The 27183-nt window shown below is 38.2% G+C and overlaps 2 protein-coding genes across 5 annotated transcripts in view; one reads left to right on the forward strand and one right to left on the reverse strand.

Annotated features, from left to right (window-relative positions):
- PRSS12 (serine protease 12) overlaps positions 1–26041 on the forward strand; it is a 33386-nt gene extending 7345 nt beyond the window's left edge. The window contains exons 2-13 of the mRNA XM_068187994.1: positions 858–996; positions 2918–3096; positions 4652–4802; positions 7503–7681; positions 7881–8022; positions 8952–9157; positions 12195–12336; positions 15944–16149; positions 16826–16904; positions 18829–18951; positions 21583–21863; positions 23504–26041. Of these exons, the coding sequence (XP_068044095.1) occupies positions 858–996; positions 2918–3096; positions 4652–4802; positions 7503–7681; positions 7881–8022; positions 8952–9157; positions 12195–12336; positions 15944–16149; positions 16826–16904; positions 18829–18951; positions 21583–21863; positions 23504–23811 (2135 nt within the window). The 3' untranslated portion in view covers positions 23812–26041. The remainder of the gene's footprint in view (positions 1–857; positions 997–2917; positions 3097–4651; positions 4803–7502; positions 7682–7880; positions 8023–8951; positions 9158–12194; positions 12337–15943; positions 16150–16825; positions 16905–18828; positions 18952–21582; positions 21864–23503) is intronic.
- METTL14 (methyltransferase 14, N6-adenosine-methyltransferase non-catalytic subunit) overlaps positions 1–27183 on the reverse strand; it is a 70962-nt gene that overhangs the window by 41662 nt on the left and 2117 nt on the right. The window contains exon 2 of one of the 4 annotated variants that reach the window (XM_068187998.1): positions 6370–6452. The exons of 2 other annotated variants lie outside the window; for them this stretch is intronic. The gene's annotated coding sequence lies outside the window, so the exon portion shown is untranslated. Of the gene's footprint in view, positions 1–2943; positions 3081–6369; positions 6453–27183 lie in introns of those variants that run through there. One more of the 4 variants, XM_068187997.1, reaches the window with a different exon arrangement.

The following is a 27183-nucleotide window of genomic DNA, read 5'->3' on the forward strand; positions in this document are numbered from 1 at the left end:
GTAGTTATCCCTATGACCAGCTTTTTCCCACCTTTGCCAGTGTCACTTCAACAGTAGATGCATCAGACATCTCAAGTAAAAATATAAAAATGCAAGATCTGCTAATTTTCTTAGATTTCTGTGCTATGTAGCTCTCAAGAAACACTTTTTTCTTCCCCACTTCTTTTAGACAATTCGTTACGCTTTTTAGCTTGCTTTGTCTGAGAGTTTGGTTAACGACCTCTCATGAATTAATAGAACTACATGCAGTGATTTTGTCTGAGAAAAGTATGAACAAATGCATTCTTTGGCTAAAATGAACTGCTGTCATCAGTGGCATGCATAATGTAACATGGGTCAGAGCAAAAGCTATGCAGTCCATGTGGTTATTTTCTGATTCCCTTAAGGTCAATGGAATTCTGTGAAAGATAAAAGTATAGCATATTTTATACAAATATATATATACATACATACACATTGTGTGTGTATATATATATATACACATACACATATATTTGTATACATACATATATATATATTTTGCTCATTTGGGTAGAGAGAATCACATTTCAATAATAATGTGTCTATAAATACTTTGTTAGATCTTTAAGTTGTAGCATCAGAAGGATAAAAAATATGATGCAGTTTCAGTATGAGGAGAATAATGCTTTCCTCATGTTAAAAAAGTGTTCTTTTAATTTGTGCATCACGGTATGAGAATGTTAGGTGTGCCAGAATGTTTCTTGGAAACAGCTCAGTATCCATGAAACAAGAACTCAGGGAAAATGAGGTTCAGAGTCTTTTGTGTGGGATGCATGAACCGAGCAATAGAGTATCTTGGAGATGTAATTGTTTTATTTTTAATTTTTGATAACTAGGGTCAGTGAGACTCCGGGGAGGCAAGAATGAATTTGAAGGTACAGTGGAGGTTTGTTTGAATGGAATCTGGGGAACAATCTGTGGGAACCATTGGGACAATAATGATGCAACTGTTGTATGTCGACAGCTTGCACTTGGGTAAGTTACAGTTTGAGTAAAAATCAGTCACCTAATTTTCATGATGTTTCAGTATAATGGAGAATCTACTTTGTAAATCCTGAGGGCTTTTTGTGTTTGATGATTGCTTTTTCTGTTTGAAAGTGTTTGAATGCTGAAGTTGTTCTGCTCAGAATACTTTGCTGGCTTCATCTGCATTACACTTCAAAGAGCACAATCAGTATTTCCTCAGAAAGCCGAAGATAGGCTCTGGACAGGAGCAGACTGTGCAAATGCTTTGCTTTCAAAGTGAAATGTGTGAACAGGGCAGCAAACTTCAACAAACTGCTCTACTGGACATCTGGGAGATGTCCACATGGACAGAATTATGTGGTCTGGTCCTGATCTCACACATCTAAGTGTGAGATTAACTAAGCCAATTAACAGCTCCAGTGAGGTTATTGAATCTATAACAATGTAAATGTGGCCAGGATTAGACTCTACATGGGCTCCTAATCACAGCAAAATTCCTAATTCTCAGGGGCAAGGGGTTATCCTAGTAATCACCCATTGTAGTATGCCAAATGACACCTGGAACTCATCCTACGTTTTTAGCATATGGCAACACTTTAGAGCTACAGTCATACTGGACAGGTTGAAAATCCCTGCACTGTCCTCACTGACCACTACAACCCATGGCTGCCAGAATGGAGTTAATCAACAGCACCCTTTTGCATAATTTGGCTGCCTTTATTGCCTTTCTAATCTTTCTTTCACTCACATACCAATCATTGGTTTTGCTTGCTACAAGCAGTAAGAGGCTTCTATAGCAGACTTGCACTGTGACATTCCTAATGATTAATCCACTTTTTAAGACTGCTAGCCAGAACTAAATCTAAGCTGGTTTATAATGTTCAATACTAATCTGGATGCACTATGCCAACTTATAAAAATATAAGGATTAGATGAGATAAAAGTTCAGCCATCTGGAGGCTGTGATTTTGCTTATGACTTCAGCTGTCTACGTGCAGTAGCTTCTTCCCTCATTTTCATGTAAGTCCTATCTGCTTTTCATACCCTGAACATTTCAGCTGAACAAGGCCACCGCTGTTAGCAAAAGTAGTTCAGCAATATGGGTGAATGGTTTTGTCTTTTCAACAGAAAAGACAAAAAAAAAAAAAATGCCCCCAAAAAGCCCCAAGCAAACAGTAGCTGAAAGTTTGAGCTATCTTGAATGTTTTGCAGAAATTTGGATCTCTGTACTCCAGGTGAACTCACGAGGTATTACTGGTGCTTTTCAGGTGCTCCATCTATCTGTTCCTTTGATAGCACCATATTTGGGCTTTGTTTTAACTTCATTGTGCTTTGCAAGGAATAGAAGATGGCTCTATAAGTGTTGCTGTAGATTCAGCATGAGAAGGAAAGAGAGCTGTTTATAAAATGTTCTAGGTGGATGGGAATGGCTGAATAGAGAAAAATGGATGGGCGCCTGATCTAATGGAGTGTGAGGTGGTTGCACTACCCCATCATCACAGCCACAATACAAGGCATTTGTGGGCAGAGCATGGTGCATCTTCATGGAGTAAAGGACAGAATAAGCGAGGAAGGCCTAGTGGCATTACCCCTCCTGGAATTGTTACTGCAGTGGGCTGGTACTGTAGATTCACCTATGGACTGTGGACTCTTCGTTGATTTTTGTAGTTAAGAACTGGGAGAGCAGGAAAGTAGCTGGCTCTGCAGCAACACAGTCATTGTACTAAAATATCCCACAACAAAATGGTGAGAACCGGGTCGCATCTGTTACTTTTCTTTGTGCAGAAAACAATGCTGAACTGTATGAAAATGTGATGAATTTACACTACTGAAGAAAGCTCTTTCTTTTCTACTCCAAGATTTATATATGAGAAAATGTTCCCACTTCCCTTCCTCCCACTCTGATACCCTATCCTGATTATTTTTACAGGGAAAAAGGTACAGCAAAACACATACCCTTTTCTGGATTAGGCCTTATTCCTGTTTTCTGGAGTGAAGTGCATTGTCATGGTGATGAAGAAAATATACTGTTATGTGAAAAAGACACCTGGCAAGATGGGACATGTCCTCAAAAAATGGCAGCTGCTGTCACATGTAACTCCTCCCTGAGTAAAATATACATATGTTTTTCTCAAGTCCTTGTTTTATTTAAGTAGAAGTTGTAATAATTACAGTAATTAAATTAGAAAAAGTGTTAAGATTTCTTGGAACAGATTATACAGATTGAATAATTGCATCATTAACTGCTCCAAATACCTCAAGCAGCACCTAGCTTAACAACTTTTTACCTCCATAAGCAACAACAAATTGTTTCAGATGTAGGTTGTGAAAAAGAGTAAAGTAACAAGAATCTCTGGCTGTAAAATGAGTACTGTTTTCCTGTGGTTTTTTTTAATGTCAAAATTATATTATTAGGAAACCAAGTATCATTAATGTTTTTAAGATATTTGATATTATTTTAATCTACATGCTAACTAAATGGGCAGGCATGCCATCAGATTTAAGATAGTGCTGCCTTGAGGAGGGCTGGGCTGGCAGTGCTGGGGAGATGGCAATGCCAATCTCTTCAGCTGAAACCAAAATGTGTAGCTGCAGCCAGTTCTGTGCTGCCTTTCTTCTCCTACTTATGTTTTTATCCAAAGAAGTTGGGTGCATTTTTGTCCTAAAGGTTTATTAATAATGAGCAATATTTTGATAAATGGTTTTTAAAAGAAAATTTTTGTCTTAGAAAACTATTGAGTAGAGGAAAGGGAGAATCTTTTCAAGCTAGGAGACAAATTGAAGAACGCAAACAAAAAGAATTTTACCTAAAGAAACTGAAAATTATAAATGTTTTTCACATTTTTCAGGTTCTATTGAAACTAGCCTTTTAAAATATTTACAACCCCCCCCATGTTTCATATCAGTGACACCTCAGTATTGTTATTTTGGGGGTTTTTAATAACCAAGAATTAAACAGTAGCATTAATTGGTTGGAAAGTTATACAAATATTACTCAAATTTAAATCATTTGGATGTTAAATATAGTGGAACTTTAAAATAACCTTGTTCACATTTCAGCAAGTATGGAGTTTTATATGACTTTAAACTGTTTCCATTCATATAGATTTATTTAGTAGTGATGCTTTCAAGACAGTTTCTTGGTACACCAGAAGAGAGCTACGGATTTTAAAAGACTGGAAGCAAGCAGGGAACAATACTTGCACAATTCAACTGAGACTCCAGAGTCAAAGAGATTTCACTGCTCTGACTGGATTTTCTAATGGACTGAGAAACCCCAAGGATTAATTTTTATTTCTGTGTCCATCACATAATTTTTACCTCTTACTTCAGATTTTATCCAATTTTACTCTTACTTGTAGAAAAGTAGCTCTACTGACTGATTCAGTATTTGGCCTTACAGCACTAAGTGTCTGTGAATGCTGTGACACTTAGGTAATTCAAGATCAGTATGGTTACTTGTATGTGTAGGATTTTTCAGCTAGTGAGAGTGGGGCATAAGGGAACTCACTTTACTTTCAGGTTTTCCATCTAAGTAGAAAAAAGAAAATGTGGTTCTTGAGTGATGTCAGAGAAACCATTAAGCCATCTTCCTCCTTCTTTACTATCAGAATGATATTTTAGGACATGAATGACCTGTTCTATATCCTATGTTTGCTCCCAGGCCCTGTGTTCACTCCGATCCGGCTGGCTGGTGGGAGCAATGCCCATGAAGGAAGAGTGGAAGTCTACCATAGTGGCCAGTGGGGCACAGTCTGTGATGACCAGTGGGATGATGCAGATGCTGAAGTTGTCTGTCGGCAGCTTGGCTTTGGGTTTGTTTTTCTACATGTTGGCTATTCCAACAGCAAAGCAGGAGAGTTATCAGACCCTCAGCTGAAGCTAGGAGAAGCCTAATTGTCAAAAAAATGCTCCTTTAAAATCATACTGATACTTTGGAGCAGTAACTAAGTTTATTTATAGAAGATTCAGGTACAGTGACATTAATTTCAATTCGCTGGAACCAGTTTTCAGTGTCATATGATAGAGCCTATTTTGTCTATTTGGCCAGACAGATAAAGAATGTCTCTGAATAAATGTTGAATTTGTAGTGAAAACTCACTACAATTTCTGTAAAGTTTCAATCCAAACCTGTAGGTGAAGAAAAGAAATTTTTGACTGTTCAAATCCTTACAATCCATTTTACTGCAGAGTCTGACAGCCTCCTGGCTTTGGCACAAGAACTCTACTTTGTCAGGAAGGATGTTTTTTGGCATGCTTGTGAGAATCTCTCTAGATTTGTTTAAATCATGCATCTCTGAAGATTGTCAGTTTGCATACACTGAGCTAGAGATCTCTTTGAAGTTTTGACAGTTAAGCTTGTCAGTGATTTTGTCTGAACTAAGCATGGTCCGAAATACAGCTACAGCAGCAGAACAGGATTTTCTTGATTCACTTTCTTAACAGCCAGGGGGAATTTTGATACCCCACAGAAGATAAGTATTGGTATTTGCAGAAAAATGCTGCAGAGGTGGGAGATTAGGAGGAAAACTACTGGACCAGATAGGAAGGAGATGAGGACAATTGGGATGGAAGGGCAGTAGGGTTGAAGAGGGAAAGAACGAGGAGCAAGAAGCAGAGAAGATGCTGGACCCCATGCAGGAGAAGGGGATTATGTCTGAAACAGACTGGATGAGAACTAAGCAGGTAAATGCAGAGACGACTGGAACAGAAATTTCCTGTTCAAGCCTGCTGGGACTACAATGAAGTGAAAGAAGTGGTATTGAAGGTAGAAAGTTCTGTGGCATTAATGGGTGATTCCCAGAGAGTACTTGTTTAGTAACTGAGGCCTTGGGCTGCCCATGCCACCCAAATTAGCCCAAAAGGATGAGAACTGTGGACTAGTTTAAAATATTGTAGATCTCCTGCTGAGCCAACACAGGAACCAGTATGCTTCTCTGACACCAGATTTTTTTCCCCCGCTTATTTTATGTTGTATTTCTATATTCCTGTACATTTTCAATTGGGAATACCTAACGGAAAGTCTATCTTCTTGCAGGCTTCTCTTGCTTTTGACTTGAGCTGCTATTAATAGGTTTGGGGAGTTACCAAGCCCTGCTTTGCATTTCTGTATACTAATGACAAGTGTAATGCTCTTAGCCTGCCTCCTTCCTGATGACACTAAAATTTTATATTACTTATATTTAATCATCACAAACTGCAGTTCTGTAATGCTTCTAATTTGATTTGTTTTTCTGAGTAAATCAATTGTATGACAAGATGGTGTTAAACCTGCTAAGTCTTTTTGAAATATGTCTAGAGATTTAGAGATTTACAGAATTTCTCAAGTAAGCAAAATGTCACAACAAACATGCTAATTAATATGAAATGAAACCAACTTACCAACAGTGGCAGTAGACCAGTTCTGAAGAACTAAAAATAATTCAAATTTGCATACTGTAATCCATCTGGAAACATGCCAGAAACTGTAAAAGTACAGCTTCTCAGTAAGTAGGTTCCCACACCCCTTTAACTTTTCTGTAGCACTCCTGTAAAACTCCAGAATATGAATCTACCACTAATAGGTGGAAAATAGTGGTAACATATTTTATTATTTGGTTTCCTAAATAATTTTTGCTTGACATAGATTCCCCTGTTTATAATGTTGGGATGTGTTGTCTCTGCCTAACTCCAGAGTCTCTTACTGGAATATGGTATAAATTATAAAAGCATTCAGAGCAGTCCATCATTATATCTTTGATTTCAGCCAGCTGCTTTGAATAAAGATTTTTTCCTTAATATTTTCTATACATTTCTGCCAGCATTTTTATCAGATACACTGGAAAAACATTATGTTTTTTAAGTTAATTTAAACTAATACTTTAGATAGGTAAATCATTACAGTCCAAAATTTAGACATTTCAATCTTGCCATTTCAAACTAGAGTGAATATAGCAACAGAGAAAACATTGAGTGGAAAGAAACCAAACCATGGCTAACATTTATATATGAAAGACATGGCATTTTAAATAGAATTGGAAAAATCCTAATAGATGATAACCCTAATAGGGTTAAACAATGCATAATTTCTGTAATTATAATACAATGGAGTGTTTTCAATCAACATAGTTTTTTGTGCTCAAAAATCCATTCTGTTGACAGAGAATATACCCCATACAAGGCTAGTCATTGATCTGCTTCCTGTTCTTATTTCTACTGCTGATGGGTGATAATGACACTTGTCAAGTCACTTAAGATCTCTTTGCTGTGGTTTTCACAGGACTAAATAGGGAACAATCACATTTATCTGGGTATTTGATTAATGCACTTTGAGGACAACAGGTGAAAGTCACTTTAGAAATATATATTGGATTATTTTTACTATATATAGATATTAAATGAGTATTAAAATTAGAATCCTCATACCCAAGCTGTTCATCTGTAATCTCTCCTAGGAAAGTTAAAAGTCAAAGGCACAGGAAAGGAAAATCTCCAGTTTGCTTCCTTCTGACTGGGTGCTCCTTGCATTTCCACAGGGGTGTTGCCAGGGCATGGAGCCAGGCTTACTTTGGAGAAGGCTCTGGCCCCGTGCTGCTGGATGAAGTACAGTGCACGGGAAATGAACTCTCAATAGAACAGTGCCTAAAAAGCCCTTGGCGAGAACACAACTGTGGCCACAAAGAAGATGCTGGCGTTTCCTGCACACCTCTCACAGGTACTCCAGTCATCAATCATCACAGGAAAACATGGGACAAAGGCAGAGTTCACAGCTCTGGAAAAAACTTCTAAAGTTTGCAGAAGCACAAACCCAGACCGGTTGCAGTAAAGGCAATGTTATTGATTTTGCTTTAGAATAACAGTGAGATCTAAGAAACACTGATCCTTGTTTTTGTTTTCCCTTGTTACGGGCACAGATGGTACACTGCGGCTCACAGGTGGGAAGGGCAGTCACGAGGGCCGCCTGGAGGTCTATCACACAGGGCAGTGGGGCACGGTCTGTGATGACGGCTGGACAGAGCTGAACACGCAGGTGGTTTGCTGGCAGCTGGGATTTAAGTAAGATTACTGAATATTGGATATCTGACTCTGTGACTTGAGCATGATGACAAACAGTTACATGAACCCTATATGGACCCTATTTTAAGAGTCTGCTTTTTAATATTAGCTGAGTGCTTCAAAGAAACAACCAAGTTAAAATCCATGAAAGCCTGCTTTCCTCAGTTTCAAAGAGGTATTTAGGCCTTAGTTTAGGTAGGAAAACCTTCAACAAGCAAGATTTAGCAACCTTTATTCACCGAGTTCCTTCCAATTCTCTTTTTTGCTGAGATCAATGCAGGTGCTATAGAGAACTGATTTTGATTTCTAATTTCCCTATAAAAGTTTGCTTCCTCTAAGTCTTTGCTTGTTGTTACAGTCATTAATGACAGACATTTTCAAGGTGTAAGTCCTTCTGCACTACCTCAGAAAATCCCACAGCCTGGCCCTGGAATAGTTATGTATTGAAAAGCATTTTAGAAAAATCCCATTTGTTTTATGCATTTAGTCTTCTTTACTTTTCCTACTGATCTCTGGCTACAAAGATACACTCTCAGTAGGTGACTGCTGTCATGCCTTCAAACTGTTAACAGCTGACATTCAAAAAAGGATTTTGTCTCAGACTGTGACATTTAAATCTATACAGAATACTAAGAACATGCTTAAATCCTCAGAGTCATTGAGCCAGTCATATGCTTGGTTGAAGAACAGCCTTAATCAAAGGCATTACATTCTTAAGTTTATACTAATGTAACAGTAATTCCTTAAAAAAAACATTACTGAAGAGGCAGCATATGGTGCTCTCATTGAATTTAGTGCTAACTGAACCTGCTTACTGAGAATACTTGAGAAATCTTTATTTCCTCAGGAATATCACTTTCTTTTCTCATGCTTTAGCAACATGTGTCCTCTGATCACTGTGGACCAAAACATACCTCTGTGTTATGCAGGTATGGGAAAAGTGCAGGTATGGAAAAAGAGAGCTACTCAGAAGGAAGCTCTGGGCCCATCTGGTTGGATGATGTGATCTGCTCTGGGAAGGAGACAAACCTTCTGCAGTGCTCCCGGCGGGAGTGGGGGAAGCACGACTGCAACCATCAGGAGGATGTCAGACTCATCTGCCACCCAGAAAACGACAGCCACAAGCGCTCGCTTGGTAAGCAAGATCTTTGCTAAAGTCACAGTATGAGTATTGCTGTGGATACAGATCCAACCAAAGTACAGGATATTTAAGGATTCTCAAAATCCTGGTATTTGTCAGATGGTTGCAAGGAAAGAACAGGAAGGGAAAAAACCTAACTTTTCTCCTGAAGATCACAGGAAGTTATCAAGTTTTGTTTAGAACGTAAGCATCCAGAACATTAAAGCTCAACCCAGATTTGCAAGGTAACAAAGTCACATTCCAGAGATGTCATTGTCTCAGTCTCCACTAGATTTTGAATGTATTCAGTACTTCCTGATGGTTTACCTAATTTTACTTGGCACTTCTCAACCTCCAAGTAATGCTTGGTGTCAAATGCTGGAGACATACCTCAGCACTGAGGAATACAAATCAATAGTACATCCTCCTATGGCTTTGCACTCAGACAATCCAAAACAAGGGATATGGAGAAGATGGGAAATTCAGAGATAGCAAGAAGGTAGGGTGAGAAGCATGAAATTATTTCTGTGTTACTATTGCCTATCATTTATATTGGGTCTGGGTGAATGGGCCCCACTCGCTGACCAGGACAGAATGATACTACACACCCAGATAAAAGAGTTAGTTCCAATGTCAAAGGCCTACAAACTTGTATAAAAATAAAGAGAATAAAAAGACTGATAAGAAATTACAGAAAAATACCAATTACACAGTGATAAAAATATAAACAAAATAAAATAGAAACAAATATAAACAAATAAATGTCAAAGATTCCTAAATCCACATGCAGAAAATGAAACAATAATTCTGGCTATGAGATATGTGCAGTAGAAACTACAGGGGAACAATGGGTTGCACAGCGATTCTGAAAAAGTTTCATTTTTACAATTTGCAACATGAAGTGTGTAGCTTGTCAGTATGTAGTCTTTTAGAAAATTGCTGCCAATGCTGTTTAGCTTACCCAAGAATATTTCGGTTGAATTTGAAATTGGTATTATATGCCTGTTTCCTTGAAATCACAGTCTGAAGGTTTATCCCACAAACTACAACATGGTTTTATTGCACAATGTTGCTACTTGTTATATCATTCAGCTCTTCTACATGTACCTTTTGAGTCTCTGCCTCTTTACAGGCTTATTCTATATAGCCCTCTCACCATCCAATGAATGTTTTGTGTTGCAGTACATATATCAAATCCTATTTGTTAGAAAGAATTCCCTCAAACCAAAAATAACAAGAATTCAATCCACAACTGCTGTCTTTCTAGATGCAAACCATCTGTGCCACTTTGCTCGAATTCCTATAAAATATCTCTGCTGAAGGAGTCTGGTTCAGTTAAATACATCCATATGGTTACATTCTCACATCCCCACTACCAGAATGCTATATTAATTTTGTGCTCATAAATATATATGCTTTCTAAGCCACAAGAAGATGAGACAACAATAAAATATTACTTAAAAATAAGTAACAATAAAATATTAGTAGTATTTTGTGCCTCTATTTGGTTAATAGAACTATAATTCTCACCTAAGTTGTATTCTTCCAGAACATATCAGTTCAACAAGAAAATAAGACAGTTTATCTGACATTTCCTAGATTTCTGATTGGAAAGTGGACAAAGTGTTGTTACCATTTACTCCTCAGCATTTGAAAAAGCATTTTTTTCCCATAAGGATAAATTCAGTGGAAAACAAAAGAGAAATTAGTAGATGATAGGACTTAAGGAAACACAGATATTACAAAGCACTAAAAAGGAGATAGGATATACTACAATAATGACATTTGTTCAGTAAGATCACAACAGCATAAGTCAACAGAATGTTGGTGAAGTTAATCCTTGTAACTGTCCAGACAGTATGAACTCCAACATAAACAATATGCTTTAAATTACATTGGAAGCAAACATACTTGGATTTTATCTTCAAATATCTCCCCATTCATTTAACGACTTAGGCCAGATTTAACTAGCCCTGACCAGATTCATGTTTGGTATACAGAAGTTATGCATACCCTAAACTAATATGAATTAAATATCAAGTGCAGCTATCTCAAAATACTGCTTTAAGAGTGCAATTAGGTAATTCCTCATCCTCACATATTTAGAAAAGATTAGGAACGGATTAGAAGAATGAGGAAGAGTCTTTTCCATTATTCTAAAAAGCAACTCTCATGAGTATATTAAAGATTATAAAGTATGCTATAAAGTATTATAAAGTATGTATTATAATATAAAGTACTTTATAAAGTATTATAAAGTATGCTATACAAAAAGATTGAGAAGGTGATTCTCCCTTGACCATTACAAAGAGGCCACAGAGGAATTCATAACTATTTTAAGGGTATTTGCATTGCTTGTGGGCTATAGAAGAATTTTAGAGTAAGTAAGAATTAAGTATGTACTTTGCCTAATGAGTCAAAACTTAACTAGAGGCTAAGCACTGCAGAAACCATGATCAACTAAGTCTGACTAATCCACATAAATGAAATTTCATATTATGAATGTATGTGAATAAACAATCAATTTAAATTGCTAGAAAAAGAATCTAGAATAACATGCTGCAGAACAATGTGTATAGTGATAAGGAATAGCTGAAGTTCAACACAATGCTGCGGTATTTTTGCTGAGACAGTGGTTAGGAGGAGCAGCAGCAACCAGTTTGAGAATGGATTTATAGACTGAGATACAGTTACATTCACCCATAAAGTTTCTGTAAGGAAAACCTGTCCAGCTTGTATGGGTATCATATCAAAGGTATCTCAAGTGTTTTTTACCATTTGTATAGAATTGTGGTCAATTTCTGAACTATGTCACATATTGGCTTGGAATGAAGGAATCAGCTGCTAGAGTAAGTACAGTAGCATTTAGTATGTGTCTTGTAATTTGTACAAACTGCTTCATTTTGCCAGCCAGGATGAATATGACTACTTTAACCATTGATATTAGGCTTGTTGAATGTAAATATCAGTTGTACTAAATATAATGAAAATAACTGAAAGTACCAGTTCTTGCTTCTGTTGCTGTGAGCTGACAGCAGTAATTTATTCCCAGGTCCTCCCATCAGGCTGATGGATGGTGAGAATAAGAAGGAAGGACGTGTGGAGATTTTTATCAATGGCCAGTGGGGCACAATTTGTGATGATGGATGGTCTGATAAGGATGCAGCTGTAGTCTGCCGGCAGCTTGGCTACAAGTAAGAGAACTCATTAAGCTGTTTGTCAAGTTATGCTTTTCTGTATCTAAAAATCTTAAGTTTCTGCAACCAAATACCACAAACATGTCTAATAAGATAATGTATGTCTTTTAAAACTTGTCAGTTTGGCATTCTTGTAGAAAAATGTATTCCTACTATTTGTATGAAAATGAGTAAGGCTATGTCTTCAAAAAGAATGTTCATTAAGTAGCATTAACTGGGAATGGGAATGTTAGTATTTAAAAGTGTGTCAGCCTGACTGGCAACAGAAATGCAAGTTAGTGCGAGTCATTAAATATTTTTCATTAGAAGTTAAACATTCCAAATTATTAAATCTATTAAATAAACACAAAATTTTAGTTGTCATATTCGTTTCATAAACAGGTCAGTGTCCACTGTCACAAGGTGTGGATATGATGACTGCAGATTCAGATGCAGGCACACCAGCTACTGAATTCCTAATTTAATGGAGTTTTTCCTTCATTTACTGATCTGGCTAGATTTGATATAGCTCAAAGATCTAATAAAACTATTACACAAGGGATTATGGCTCCAGTCTGCATGACAGTAATTTCAATAAGCTTCATTTAATACAGGGATAGACCTGACAGAACAAACCCACCCTCTAATTAAAACCACTGCAATATATGTGTCACTTTTGAAAGAAATCACTTAATCAGGCTTACACCACTCATCAGCATTTTTCTTCTGGATACCCAAGAGCAGCAAAAAGATAAAAACTATAGAGCAGACATATAAATAGCAGTTCTAATAAGACTTGAAAAATACCCAGAATAGTAGTGAAATACAACAGGAAATTAGTGAAATGTCTTCTCAAAGTGTACCTATAAAGAGATTTGAGCTGAAGAAATACATGTCATATTAACTGTTTGTTGTATCTAACAATGTGAAGTTTATCCAACCAAATATCATTGTGTCTGAACACACAATATATACCTTGTGAAAACTCCCTGGTATTCATTTAGTAAAAGCCTATTTAAAAGCAGTACTACACTATGGCTTCAAAATGGCAAAACTTGACTTACAAGTCAATATATCACTCTTACAAGTTACCTAACTTGTTAATTCTAGCATAGGTGTCCACTCGATTTCCTCATTAACAATATAATGAATAATAATAATACTGCATCTGAAAAGCTCAGCATTGTAACTGATCATTGCCCTTGCTGTAGGAGAACTGAGAGGAAAAGACCTGAAGCCATTTCTCTTCAGGGATAGATATGAACAGACAAAAAGGTTGTTTCTCTGAGGGTCATCAGTGTATAAATAGCTGGCTTGGAAAGCAGCAATTAAGGGACACGTGTTTGTTAGTGGTACACTAAAGCCAGTTGTAAGGGCACATTCCAGCATGTAAGAAATACATAGATTTGTACATTTGTATCTTCAGAGATTTCCCAATTATATGAAATCATTTCATCTATTAAGCTGCACTCCTTGCTCAAGAACACCACGATTTTTTACAGTTGTTTCCTGAGATGTTCTTCAGTGAGGTTTGGTTTGGGTTTTCTCTGGTGCTGTTGGTTGCTTGGTTAGCTGGGTCTGAAAAGCTTTCATTCCCATTATCAGCAAACTGAGAGATTACTGATGCTCAGTAAGAGATAGATTGCTTTCATACAAAGGTAGGAAGAAGGAGGTAGTGCCCTTATTAAGTAACTGATAAGGTTCTAGAGAGAGAATTCTGTACTAAACTGCAATAAATACTTCTCTGGGGAAGGATAAGAATACTGTGGTTGGTGATTGACAACAAAGTAGTTTCAATATCCTGAAGAACTTTAGAACAATGTCCTAAAGCAGAAACTTTGTTATTTGACAGAGATACCAAAACCAGGTAAGAATTTACAATGAGTGCCATTGTACTGTGTCACTGTGTTGTAACAGCAAACATGAACACATGAGCTGCCCACAGGTATCAGAGTTGGACTTATTTTTTTGTAGTTATCTGTAATCAAGAGTATCCCTCACAAAAGAAGAACATTTGGAGCAAGAGTCACACTATTTGGGACTGACAAGTCAAATCATAGTAAACTCATTAGGCAGAGATTCTCCTATACTGGTTCCAAAGGCAGTTAAGGCTTTGGATTATCTAGCAAATAGCTCCTAACCATGGTAATTGAAAATACATAAGGATAGTTGACCTTGTGGTATCGTCTCTCATGTAGTGTTTCATGAGCTTCTCTTTCCTGGCTTTTTATAATTTCTGCATTCTAACCAATGTTCCCTACTTGGAAATCCTGCCCACCTGCCCTTCAGTACATAGTAAAAAAATCCACACAGGCAAAGCTATACCGTGCAGAAGTTTCAAAAGAGAGGAAGCTCCTGTGTTACTTTCATGTTTCAGTTATATGGATGTGGCAATTGAGAGCTGGTTCAGCTTGAGCCAGCCACACTTCTACTGTGACGAAGCTTTGAAAATGGTTTGACAAATCAGGATTCCTCCCCAACAGACCAAATCCAGCTCAAGAAGGGATGTAAACTCTTCATGCCATTCTCACCTACCTTCCCCAACACTGCAGGTATTAAAGAGGTACAAAAAGAGCTGTAACGGGAGAGAAATACTTTCTTGCCTAATACATTTTCATAGTCAAATTCTCTTTCTCTGCTGCAGCATTTCATCACATCTGCAGTTACAGTTCTGTATGCACAGAAGCAGTACTTAAACAATATACAATTATAAAATATCCTTTAAAAGGAAAATCTGTATTTTAATTTTATGGAATTCCATATATCCTTATCCTAGTAAAATGTCAGTAAATTGCTCTTAACCAATAGGTAAACTTGTAGTTCAGGCGCACTTAGAGGTGTCTGTGGCTTCCCGCCGCACTTCTCTGTATAGCCAGTTGGGTGGTCTCTCACTCATAATTCCTTCTGCCTCTTACACCATATACAACAAAACATCTATTCATAAATTAAGACTGTAAGTAATTAACAGTAATACTCTATCACAGGAGCTGCCAAGTGATATGCTTAAATGCTACACAAGCACCAAGTACTGGGTTCCTCCCAAGAACACAGGAGTGCAGACACTGAACTGGTCTCCAGTCACATGACATTTTTAGACCTCAAATATGAGGTGCCCTATAAAAGATAACATGATAATAAAATATTTTAATAACTATTAACAACTGATAGGTTTGTACATCATCGCTCCTACTGCACTACAAGTATACTGTATTTAACTGGCCCATCTTTCTGAGGGAATCAGACCTGAACAAATTATTTTTAGCTCTCACAGATGCTGACTTTTTACGAGGATTAAAGAGATTATGAAAAAGCAGCTTTCACATATTTTGTTTTACGGCAAAATGTAATGCTGATACAATGTAAAATACTTTGCACACTGCCTTCTAACCAGATACACAAAAGCAGTTTTTAAACATCAATGAAATGTAGCAATTTTGTCACAGTTTTATTTTTTCTACATACCAGAATAAGAGAGGTGGTGAGAAGGTGCTTGTTATCAAGTGAAACAGTGACAGGGTTTGGAATGAAACCTCAATGTCTTTGACTGCTCACTTGGAAATTTGAGTAAAATGTAGAAAAATGGCTGAAAATGTTTAATAATAAAAAAAATATGCTCTGTTTGCAGAGGTCCAGCTAGAGCAAGGATAATGGCCTATTTCGGTGAGGGCAAAGGCCCGATCCATGTGGATAATGTCAAGTGTACAGGAAATGAGAGATCCTTGGCAGACTGCATTAAGCAGGACATTGGGACGCACAACTGCCGGCACAGCGAGGATGCGGGGGTCATCTGCGACCACCTAAGCAAGAAAGTCCCTGGGAACAGCAATAAAGGTGAGGCCGCTGTCATGAGGGGCAGACCAACAGGTCCAGGTGAGCAAGTGTCATGGTAGGAAGAGACAGACTTAACAATCCCACCTCACAGAGGAAACAGTTTTATCAAAACCAATTATAGAACAAAAGGGGTGTGAATCCTCTCTGCTGACGCTGTGAGCTTAGTCTTTGCAGCTGCACAAAGGAAGCACCAAGACTACTCAATCAATACAGGGTATTTGTTGCCATGGTTTAAAGCAGCCATGTTCATTAAGCTGCTTGAGGGACATGATGCAAAAACCTAAACAGCTCCTTTCAGCTTTTCAAGGTGTATGTTATCCTCAGATAAGGACTGAGACCTGTGTGGTTGGCCAAGGTCTGCTTCCACTTACAGGAAGTAAGGAAGAGCCCTATAAAATCCTACATGTGAGAAGCAAATGCATAAATGACTCTGATCACAGTCAAAAGATTTCAGCTACAAAGCATTTCTTGAAAGAATTCACTGTATTTTCCTCAGTCAAAAGATCTCACCTCTAAAGAATTTCTATTTTCCCCAATCAAAATTTGCCTGTTAAAAACTACCATGAAACACAGAGTAACTTCAACCTTTAGATTTTTTTTAAAGTTACCTCTCATTGAATATTGGCCACTTTTCATGTTGAGTTTAATGCTCTCTACATCTCCCTTTCTGGTTTAGATTCTCTTGCTTCTGTTTGTGGGCTGAGGTTACTCCATCGTCGACAAAAGCGAATAATTGGTGGGAGAAATTCTTTACGGTAAATAATTGGTAAAACAAATAATTTTGAATATAAGGCTTCTATGACATGTATTTGCCAGAACTGGTTTGCCAAATTTACAGTTTTATTGTAGGCTTGTTGTTTGCTTTTCTTTTGACTTGTCATGATGTAGGAATAGAAATATACCCAAAGCAAATTTGGCAGGAAATGAAAAAGTATTAATTGATAAGTACTTGCAGCACTAGTTGGAAAACTATAGATGCTTGAACGGGTTAAATTTTTAACTTACAAAATAGCTATTTTACTTTTATCAGAGGATATCTTGATATCAGGATGTGAGCTATAAAAACAGAGCTATGAATGTAGTACAAGGTTTTAAATGCCACCTACACCAAAAAAAAGAGGCCTGGGTATGATTCACTGCCTAAGACCTTATTTTCTTTCATAAAATAAGCCTTGATGATGACTCAGCTAAAAACCCGTGAGGCACTGACTTTACTTTTTTAACAGTTGTGACTAAACACACAAAAAAAATATTAACACAATCTTACAAAAGGCATTGTAAAAAATACACTATAACAGCATCATTACATGGCACTGTGCAACCTGTTTCAAGGTACATGCACAGCACTGATCAACCCATTTCTAAGAAGACACTGCCCAAGTGGGAGAGCTTCAAAGAACAGTAATAAGAGGGAGCCCAGAAAAATATTTATCACAGCCAGATAAAGTAAAGAAGGATGATATACCTTAGTAAAGAGACAAATGAGATAACAGATAATGCATAGCACAGGAAGAGACTGAGAATTCTTGCCTCAGTATATGAGTTCTAAGGACACTTGCTGAAATGCAATGGTGACAAATAATGTATTGCACAATTCAGTCAGCAAGGAAGCTGGTCTCACCAGAATTCAGTACAGGGATGTTAGATGAAGCAAAAAGGTGATAAAAATCCAACAGTGCATGCAGGAATGCTTCAAAAGCAAGAAAGGGAGCATATGTATGTATCAGAAAAGGACTCAATGTCACAAGAAGTCATTAAGACAAGGAACTTGAGGAAATTTGAAAAGAACTGGATACTTACATATGTACCAGCAAATCCAAAGCTGTCCGAATCACCTCATTTTAGAAGAATATATTAAATCCTATCTTTCAAAATGGAGAAGTGTCTAAATTGTTTTGTTCTTTATGGGAAGTAAATTCCTCCACCTCATTTTAAAACATATGGCATGGGTAACTCTGAGATGCTGGACTAGATGGCCCCTGGCAACTCTTGTTTCCAGCGCACCCATTCAAGTTGACAGTACTCAGAAAACACTCAGACTACCTGTTGCTTACTCTTAGATGCTGCTGTTGCTTACAGGTGCATCTCTCTCCCTTACCCTTCTCTGACTCCTAATGTATTAAACCAGCAAAAAAGAACCCATCCTGTATTCATATGTATGCAAATATGGCCAGATATACAATAAAAAACAGATAACCACAGGCTGAAAAAAGGTGCTCCTCTATACTTGAGACTTCTGCAGTTGCTTTATATCTCTTGTATTGCCACTTTCCTTTCTCATGAAGACAGGGATGGATGCTGGGTTCAGCTTTTCAAGAAACTCCCCTTTCCCTTCTCCAGCTGACAGGAAATTTTTGGTTTGTTGACTTGGACAGTATTTGGCGAGGAACCCAAAGAATGTATTTTTGGCTCAATGAATGCAATCTGAGAAGATACAAATAGTGGACTGTGGGAGGAAGCACTTAAGAGTGCTGGATGCCCAAATTCTCTGTAAAGTAATGTGGACCATTGGTAAATGGAATTCTGAATGTTGCCAGGATTTAAAATATTCACCACCCTTAATAAACAACAGATTTTGTAAGTAAGCTGTGTCAGCCAAAGAAAGCCAACAGGATGCACACTGCAGGTAACCTGAGCTCCCCACTGCTGTACGCTGAACACCATGTGTCACTCCTGCAGGGGCGGCTGGCCGTGGCAGGTGGCACTGCGGCTGAAATCCTCTCATGGTGACGGAAGACTCTTGTGTGGCGCTACTCTCATCAGCAGCTGCTGGGTCCTCACTGCTGCACACTGCTTTAAAAGGTGGGTCTCTCTTCAACAGTGCACTGTGTTTTAAACTGTTTTGTTGTTCTGGGCATTTACAAAACCATTACAATTCAAGCCCGTGGACAACTGTTCCAAGAGTTGGCCTTCCAGGGACTGGAATATTTTAATTAAATTTGGTAACAACAGATTTGACCTTTTTACTGTATCGCAGCAGTGATTGTGATACAGACACAGTAGTGCAGGACTTCGCTACTGATTAAGTTACTGAAGTATAAAAGCATCAACTTGAACAATAAGGAAGCTAATCTTGTAATTAGTGATTATTTCACTGGAGTAGGGTGGCAAAAAACATAGAGAAGCACTACAATTTTGAGAGTATTTGCTAGAATTTGCTCAAGTGAGCTGCAAATGTTTCAAATTTTGATTTTGAGCCTTTCCTTTTGCACACTAGTAACTAAAATGAAGAGTCAGATACACTTTTACTCAAATACAGTGTGTATTACCTTTGCGGTGGACCAGATGCACATCTTTTCTTGTGTCCTGAAATCACACAGGACTTTCCATGGTAATATTTCAAGCTGAAATAGTCAAAGTTACTAAAATTTCCTGCTATTTCAACAGATGCCCTAGGTGCATCTGTAGAACCATGGAAGCTCTTTAGTTGCTTTCATCAAAATTATTAGACAATGGCTTCCTATTTCCCTGTTCATTATCTCTGTAGTGATTGCCAAGGATGCTGCCTGAGGGTCTTGAGAAAGCCTTTGATGACAGGCTTGAAAACTGAATGTGGTGCCAAGGATTGCCAATTTTGGACACTCTGCTGAGCACCCACAGGATGGGGCAGCAGCATGGCTGGAGCAAAGTACACTGTGGTACGTCCAGATTGGTGCAGCCACTCGAGGACAGGGCTGTCACAGGCTACCCTGAAACTGTTACCCGTGGTCTCAGGGACCAAAGTATTGTTTTGTCCCAGAAGTTATGTTTAAACTGCAATTAGACCTAAGCATGCAGCTCCAACACCCTGTGGATGCACTACTGTTCACTGAAAATGAGGGAAGCCTTTAGGTCTAAGCTGGCTTTGGACAGGCTGGGCTGAACTTCCAAATGATCTCACAGTGATTTTTCAGGGATAGGTTTCCAAGAGCTATCTATAGATCAAGTGCCTTCTTCAAATATTTTCCACAGATGGACAAGAGAAAAGCCAGTATACCATTTCTCATATCCTGGAAATTGGAACACTGCTTTAAGTAACCAATGTGGGCTCATCTATACTAGGAATAAAAATTAAGCATAATTTTATGCGTTATTATTAGAATTGCTCACCAGTACTACAGTAGAATTATTGGTTTCTATACTTTGGCAGATACATTATTTAAGATAAAATGTTTGAAGCTATTTTCTGTTTTATAACTCATCCCTGAGTTATTCCAACAGCTATAGTGAAATAGGAAGGTCTATACACTTTAAAAAATAATTAGATAATTAGAAATATGAGGCATAGGAAAAACCCCTTAATGTATCCTATATAGAAGGTCATCTTTGGATGAAGGGATGATGGTTCATAGCCTGCAGCTCTCTCTCCATAAAGCCTAGAAGTGAAATTTTGCTCATGGAATACTTGAATGATTAGACCAAGAAACTCTACAGGCAGCCAGGAATTCAACTCACAATTAGAAGAAATATTCAGTGGTACAATTACATATTGTGCAGAAAACTGTAATGTTTCTGCTTTGTCTGCTGCTCCTCAAGGAGGCTTTAACAAGCAGTGGAGACCAGAACATTGCTGGATGGTATAAAAAGAACAGGCACAGGTTGAAAGGAGATGGGCCACTGTGGGTACTATTTTCTCCAAGCATATTAGAAATTTCCTGTTGAAGGCTATTAAGGGAGAAATAAAAGGAAAAGTATTTCTGTTAGATTAGCCATATGTTAAATACATGTACCCAACAGTACTCCCGTGTTTGCATTTTGCCTGGGAAGGGTTGTGTGTACTACAAAAATCTTCAAAGACATGCACAGAAAATTGTTATTTCAGGCACAGTAGTAATTTCTAATGTATTTACCATTTAGTCCACAATGTGAAAGAAACTGAGGTTATATCGGATGCAAAACAAGCCTAAGATTTACAGGCCTCCTGTCAGTTTGACAGTAGGTGCTTGTGATGTACAAATGCTTTTGTTATCCTTACTATAACTTCAGTTGATGTAGCATGTTTTTATTAAGTTACCTAAGCCTCTAAAGTTCCTCAACCAACGCAGAAAGCAGGCCTGAACACTGTTTTCATTCCAGTAATTATTTGGAGCATCGCAATGGTGTCAGTACTCAGATTGCTGTTGCAATTACTGGCAGTTTGTGTTACCCTTCCTAACTAAATTTATAATGCACACCTTGTACATTTGAAGTGCCAGTCATGGCAAATGGCCATAAAATTGCCTGTGAAAATATTCAAAAAGAACATGGCACAACCTGAAACCTCAGAAGGTTTTTATATTCTTTAGGACACGCTGAAATGTCAGTGTAAACATTTAAGAAAGCGTTTTTGCTCTTTAAAAGAATCTTTTGCTAATATTAGTTAGTTATGTGAACAATAAAGTGATGAACTCTGTTAGCATGCTCAGGATGTGACTTTGCCTGAGCCAGTCCTGTTCGTTTTCACCTCCATCTCAGGTATGGCAACAACACTCGCAACTATGTAGTGCGGGTTGGAGACTATCACACGCTGGTGGTGGAGGAGTATGAAGAGGAAATAGGAGTTCAGGAGATTGTGGTGCACAAGGACTACAGACCTGACAGCAGCGACTATGACATTGCCTTGGTGAGGCTGCAGGGGCCCGAGGAACAGTGTGCAAGTTTCAGCACCCACGTTCTACCTGCCTGCTTGCCACTGAGGAGGGAGCGACCACAGAAAACTGCTCCCAACTGTTTCATCACTGGATGGGGTGACACAGGTAAAATCATTTCCATGCACCAATCCAATTATCTGAGGCTGCTTTAAAAAATCCTCAAATAATTAAAATAAGAAAATGCTCAAAATGAAAGTATTTTACTCTTTTTTAACATAGGCGAATATTTTCTCTCCTGATCCTTAATCAGGAATGACAGTATTTTGTTTACTGATCATAATTTGTATTTGTATCCAAGCGGTGATTAACAACGCCACTCTAAATCACAGACCCTCTCAGTAAAGTGGCCTCATTAAGAATTACAAGCAAGAATAAAGAGCTTATTTGTTGCTAGCACACCCTGCACAGCAGCTTATCACCCCCTGCCTCAGTACATAACTAACAGCTCTAACACATTTAAGGTTTCAAAGGTAAGGACCATGAATATTTTAATTTTAAAAAGGCTATTGAAATTACAATACTTCAATAGAAAAATGGATGAAAAATATGCACATAATAGAATTTCAAATAAGATTTTAGCGTTCCCTGTCACCACTAACATTTTCAACCAGCTTTGATTTAAATAACAGAACATCTTGCCAAAATTTACAAGAGCCTCAACACAATCTGCACTCCAGGCTTCTACTTGCTTTTTTCAGTCCGTACAAGATTCTTCCTCTTCAAAGGTCTTTGTCCTTTAAATGTTACACAAATTAATAACCATGTTTTACTTTTATGTTTTTGTGGTGCTGAATACAGTGCAAGACAGGAACCACACTTGAGCCTTTGTTCCAGTGACTCACTAACTGCCAAGGAGACAAGGCATGGCCATGTATCTGCCCCTCCTCTTTACATGCACTGAGCTGTGTGCACAGATGTCAGGGTCACTGTACTACAATAAATGAGAGAGATGTGCAGGGTGGGGTTTTTGCTAAAGCAATTGTTAATTCATTGCTAGCTCTGTCTAGCCTTTTTACATAATTCACTGAAAGTCCTGCAATACTGTTAGCTTAGGACATCTATTTCAGGAAACATTAACCACTGCAGTAATTGGCTTCAATTTATGGTAAAAAATTACATCATTGCAGTACCTCAGCTGACATTTCGCACTTTCTGTATGAATCATAATTGCTTCATAAGTTAAAAAATTTTACTTAAAAATAGGCAAAACCAACACTGGCTTTCATTTCCCATGCTTTCAACTGAAAGAGGTGTAAGCTATGGAAAAAAAGTATAAAGATCCATTTGAATGCTCTACTTGGAAGCCACCAGAAGATGCAGCACCAGTTCAGGCTGAGCTACGCTAGATTTGAACTGGCGACATAGAAATAAAGGATTTCTACCGCTATACTCTCAGCTGCTCAAGACTCCCAAAAATTGCTTCCACATAGAGCTATTAAAGTCTACGTTCTTCTGTGGAAGACACAAAGTGCTTGGAATAAACTGAACTCCAGCCTTGGAAAGATCCAGAGAACACATGCAGGAAACCTACTTTTTTTAAAAGCATCTAGATTTTACATTTACAATATCTACCATATTTTAGAATTATATCTAATGCAGATGTTTTTTTCAATAGTCTTGCTTCCAGTAATTTTATGTAATAACAAAGCAGTGTAAAGACCCAAGAGCAAAAATTGGATTAAATCACATCTGTGTTTCCAAGACTGACCATTGTAATGAGACAATAATTTGGATCTCCTTTTTAGGACGGGTTTATTCAAGAACACTGCAACAGGCTGCCATCCCCTTACTTCCTAAGAGGGTGTGTGAAGAACGCTACAAAAGGAGATTCACAGGAAGAATGCTCTGTGCTGGAAACGTGCAGGAACAGAAACGAGTTGACAGCTGTCAAGGAGACAGCGGTGGACCACTGATGTGTGAACGCCCAGGGGAAAGCTGGGTCGTGTACGGTGTGACCTCCTGGGGCTACGGCTGTGGGGTCAAAGATTCCCCAGGTGTCTACACAAAAGTATCATCTTTCGTACCCTGGATTAAAAGTGTGACCAAACTATGAAGGCCCATAATGAAAACCAAACTTTGAGGCAGGCCAACTTGAACAGCACATGCAGCACACAGCTGGGGCCCACAGTGGGAGGAAACAGATATTTTCCTGATTAATGTATTTTTGTTTTCATTAAATCCAAGCTGTATACACTCAAGCCTTCCAGTTAGGGATTAATCTTCCCTGTTTCAGAAGTTCAAATATTGCATGAACAAGTTTCCACGTATCTAAAGGGAAAAGTGATACCCAGCTAGAGTAATAATGGAGCCAGACAGCTGGAGACTTTGCCCACAAGACTGTAACTCCAAGCTATTTATGCTCCAAGCTTCTCTACAATTAATTACAGACCTCAATTAATCTTTAGTCTAGTTTTTTAGTCTATTATTCCCATGATTTTACACTCAGCCCCCTAAATCTGACTCATGTTTCAATAGCTTCTGAGACCATTATTAGCCTGATTCTTGGTAAGTAATTCTGAGTATGTATTAAATGCAGGAAGGAAAACAATGGTCAATAATCACATCCCCAGCTAATTGGCTGAATGTCCTCACAGGTTAGTGTGCCTAAAGTGCATTCCCAAGTAAAACAGCCAGTACAGTGACAGTTTCCCCACAAACACAACCACTTATTTACTTCACTGAAGTAGCATTTGTCCCATTTCTGAAATTCGCAATTTTGAGTATATACAGCATTTCGGAAATTATTCATTTTTTCTATTTACCACTAGTTGTCAGTATCGTATCAGACTAACAAACATCCCTATCCTTTCATTGCTGGGCTTTGCTCAAGCAGTGCAAAGAACCTCGGTCAATCCTACCAAAATTATACAAACAATGGAGTTGTTGAGCCAAAACTTGTCTGTAAAGGTCTATAAAGTCTTAAACTATGTTTTCTATAAAGTGATATTTAGACAACTCTCCTGCTTAGTTGCAACACTGGTTCAGACTGATCTCACAGGAAAGCTAAGTTTTCAGTTCCTTCTAAAGCACTGACACATCTTGATTTCATTCAATTACGTTTCCAAATACTGTTCCCCGTGCTATGAAATCCCTACCTTTTTATAAAAAAGCACTGATAACCAACTTACTGTCCTTTGAGAAAGGGGCACCACACCGACCTAGAACACAGCATATAATCACCACCTTAGTTTAACACTGAAAAGCATCAGTCTGGAAATCACCTGTGAACTGAGTCACTGGGGAGGGAGCCACGGCAGCGCAGCTCTACAATCCCCATGTATCTATATATCACTGTAACAACCATGCTCATAAAAACGCAACTGAAAGCTGTGGGCCATGAAACACTCCAGTGTGACAAGTGTGGCAGATGAGTGACACCACATAGTGATTGTGCAAACTGTGACTACCAGTGACCCTTTTCCCATTCCCCAAACTTGCCAGGATTGTGTTGTGTGGTGTTGTGTGAAAAAGTGGGGTGCTTGTATTCATGCTGTAAGTGGGCAATCATTCATTTTTGTATTGTTGTGTGTCTCTCTGGTGTTATAACAAATATCCAAGACTACTCACTTGCATATGAAGTGGCAATGACATTGCCGAAGCCCATGTGATTGAACATTTAGCCCTTAACAACTCTTTAAGTTTTCAATGGTCAGGATTAATTATAGTAACTGGTGCTAAACTAGTACATGAGGTGCTTTAATATATTTCAGTTCTCTGTAATTGCACACTATCTGAAATAGTGTAAAATATTTTAAAACATTGTAAATCACTGTATTGTGACCACCTACTGTTAGACCAATGCAAAACACTGTGCTAGTCAACTTCAAAACCATTACATTTTTACTTCTATATAGCCCTTAATTGCAAGGGAAGTCAGTCTGTCAAAAAGTATCTGCATGTAACATCCAAGTTTTGCTGTACAAGACCCATTGAGACTTGTGGTGAAGTAGGCTACATAGTGCAATATATGTGTTATATACAGGGGAAACAATCATCCTTTAATAGTTGCACCACAGAAACAAGATACTTTGAGCGGGAGGGAGAACTAAGCCTGCATACTAAGTGTAGTAAACATTTAGATTTAGTACAGTACTTTATTATTTTTGCTCTTTTAATAGAATGCTTTGTTAGATTTTAAAATATTGCACCTGTTTCCATGCTGAGCATGCCTTTTCAGTTTCTAACATAAAATGAAATTGCCTCCATCTTACGCCATTCTCATTTTCGTTCAGTGAGCCTGATGGTGTACATGTATATAATAAAAACTGCCACAATGACAACAATTTCTGTACATTAATACTGCATATGTACAAGCAGCTGCTGCAGAACATCAGCTGGGCAAACCTCACATGGGCTGTACCTGAGAAAGGGGGTTCTTGAAATCATCAAAGCATATAAACTTAGGGCTATTTTCTCTGAGAGGCAAGTTTGTCTCATTCCCAGTGCTTTAACTCAGACCAGTTATGTGGCTGTAAGTTCATCCTACACTTTTAAAGCTGTTCAGTAACTGTGTTAATGGTGGCACAAACCATGAGAACACCTGGCACTTGTTACAAGATGACCATCCTCAAGAAATGTCATCTCTCCAGGTTCCCCTGCACTATAAGGATTTATTCTTAGATGCAGCCCTCCTGAACTTCCCATGTTTTTATTTGCCAGAGAATATACAATACAGGAACATCACAGCAACTGACACACAAAGCCTCCTTAATGTGTATCTTATCTCAACCCCAAGAAACTTTCCAATATAAAAAGGCCAGTCTGCCTGGCATTTGCCTATTTAAGATAAGCAAGTAACTGCCCTTGCAGAACAGACGTGGTAATTTCTACAAAGTGCTGAGGTTGTTACAGAGGTCCAATGGTTTTGGAGAAAAGGGAACTCACAGTACACACTCCTGATTATTGGCTACCAGGCTCGGCAGCCACCACGTTGGAATGCAGAGCAGTAAGCCATGATAGGGTTCCTAAAAGAAGCGAGTAATCACGCACCACCAGTTAAACAGGCGTGCTATCACTTGTTACAGCGCCACACAAGAAAACACATTCAACTGTACTTTCGCTTGGGCAGAAGTATATGCTTAAACAAAATGTAAAGTTTCCTTTGACAGCTCCCTAATCTTCCCACCAAACACAAACACCAGATTTCCTCAGATCTAGTCCACGCTGTAATTAAGAGTCCACAGTTCTGCTCCATTCACTTCAAGCAGGAATCCTGACCTCATCTGCCAAACACTCAGCAGCAATTACATAGCATGCTGATCATCTCAGTTCTGGCTTCACAGATTTTGTTTCCCAGTCCTTTCAAACCCTCCCTTTCCCTCTAACTTTTCAGTTTCCAACTATTTCCAAAAAATATATTATTATTTGAAAGATATTCCACAACAGATTGTTCCAGCACAGCTGGTATTCACTAAGGCAGCACATT

Source organism: Anomalospiza imberbis, chromosome 4 (assembly GCF_031753505.1).
Source record: "Anomalospiza imberbis isolate Cuckoo-Finch-1a 21T00152 chromosome 4, ASM3175350v1, whole genome shotgun sequence".
Lineage (NCBI taxonomy): Eukaryota > Metazoa > Chordata > Aves > Passeriformes > Viduidae > Anomalospiza > Anomalospiza imberbis.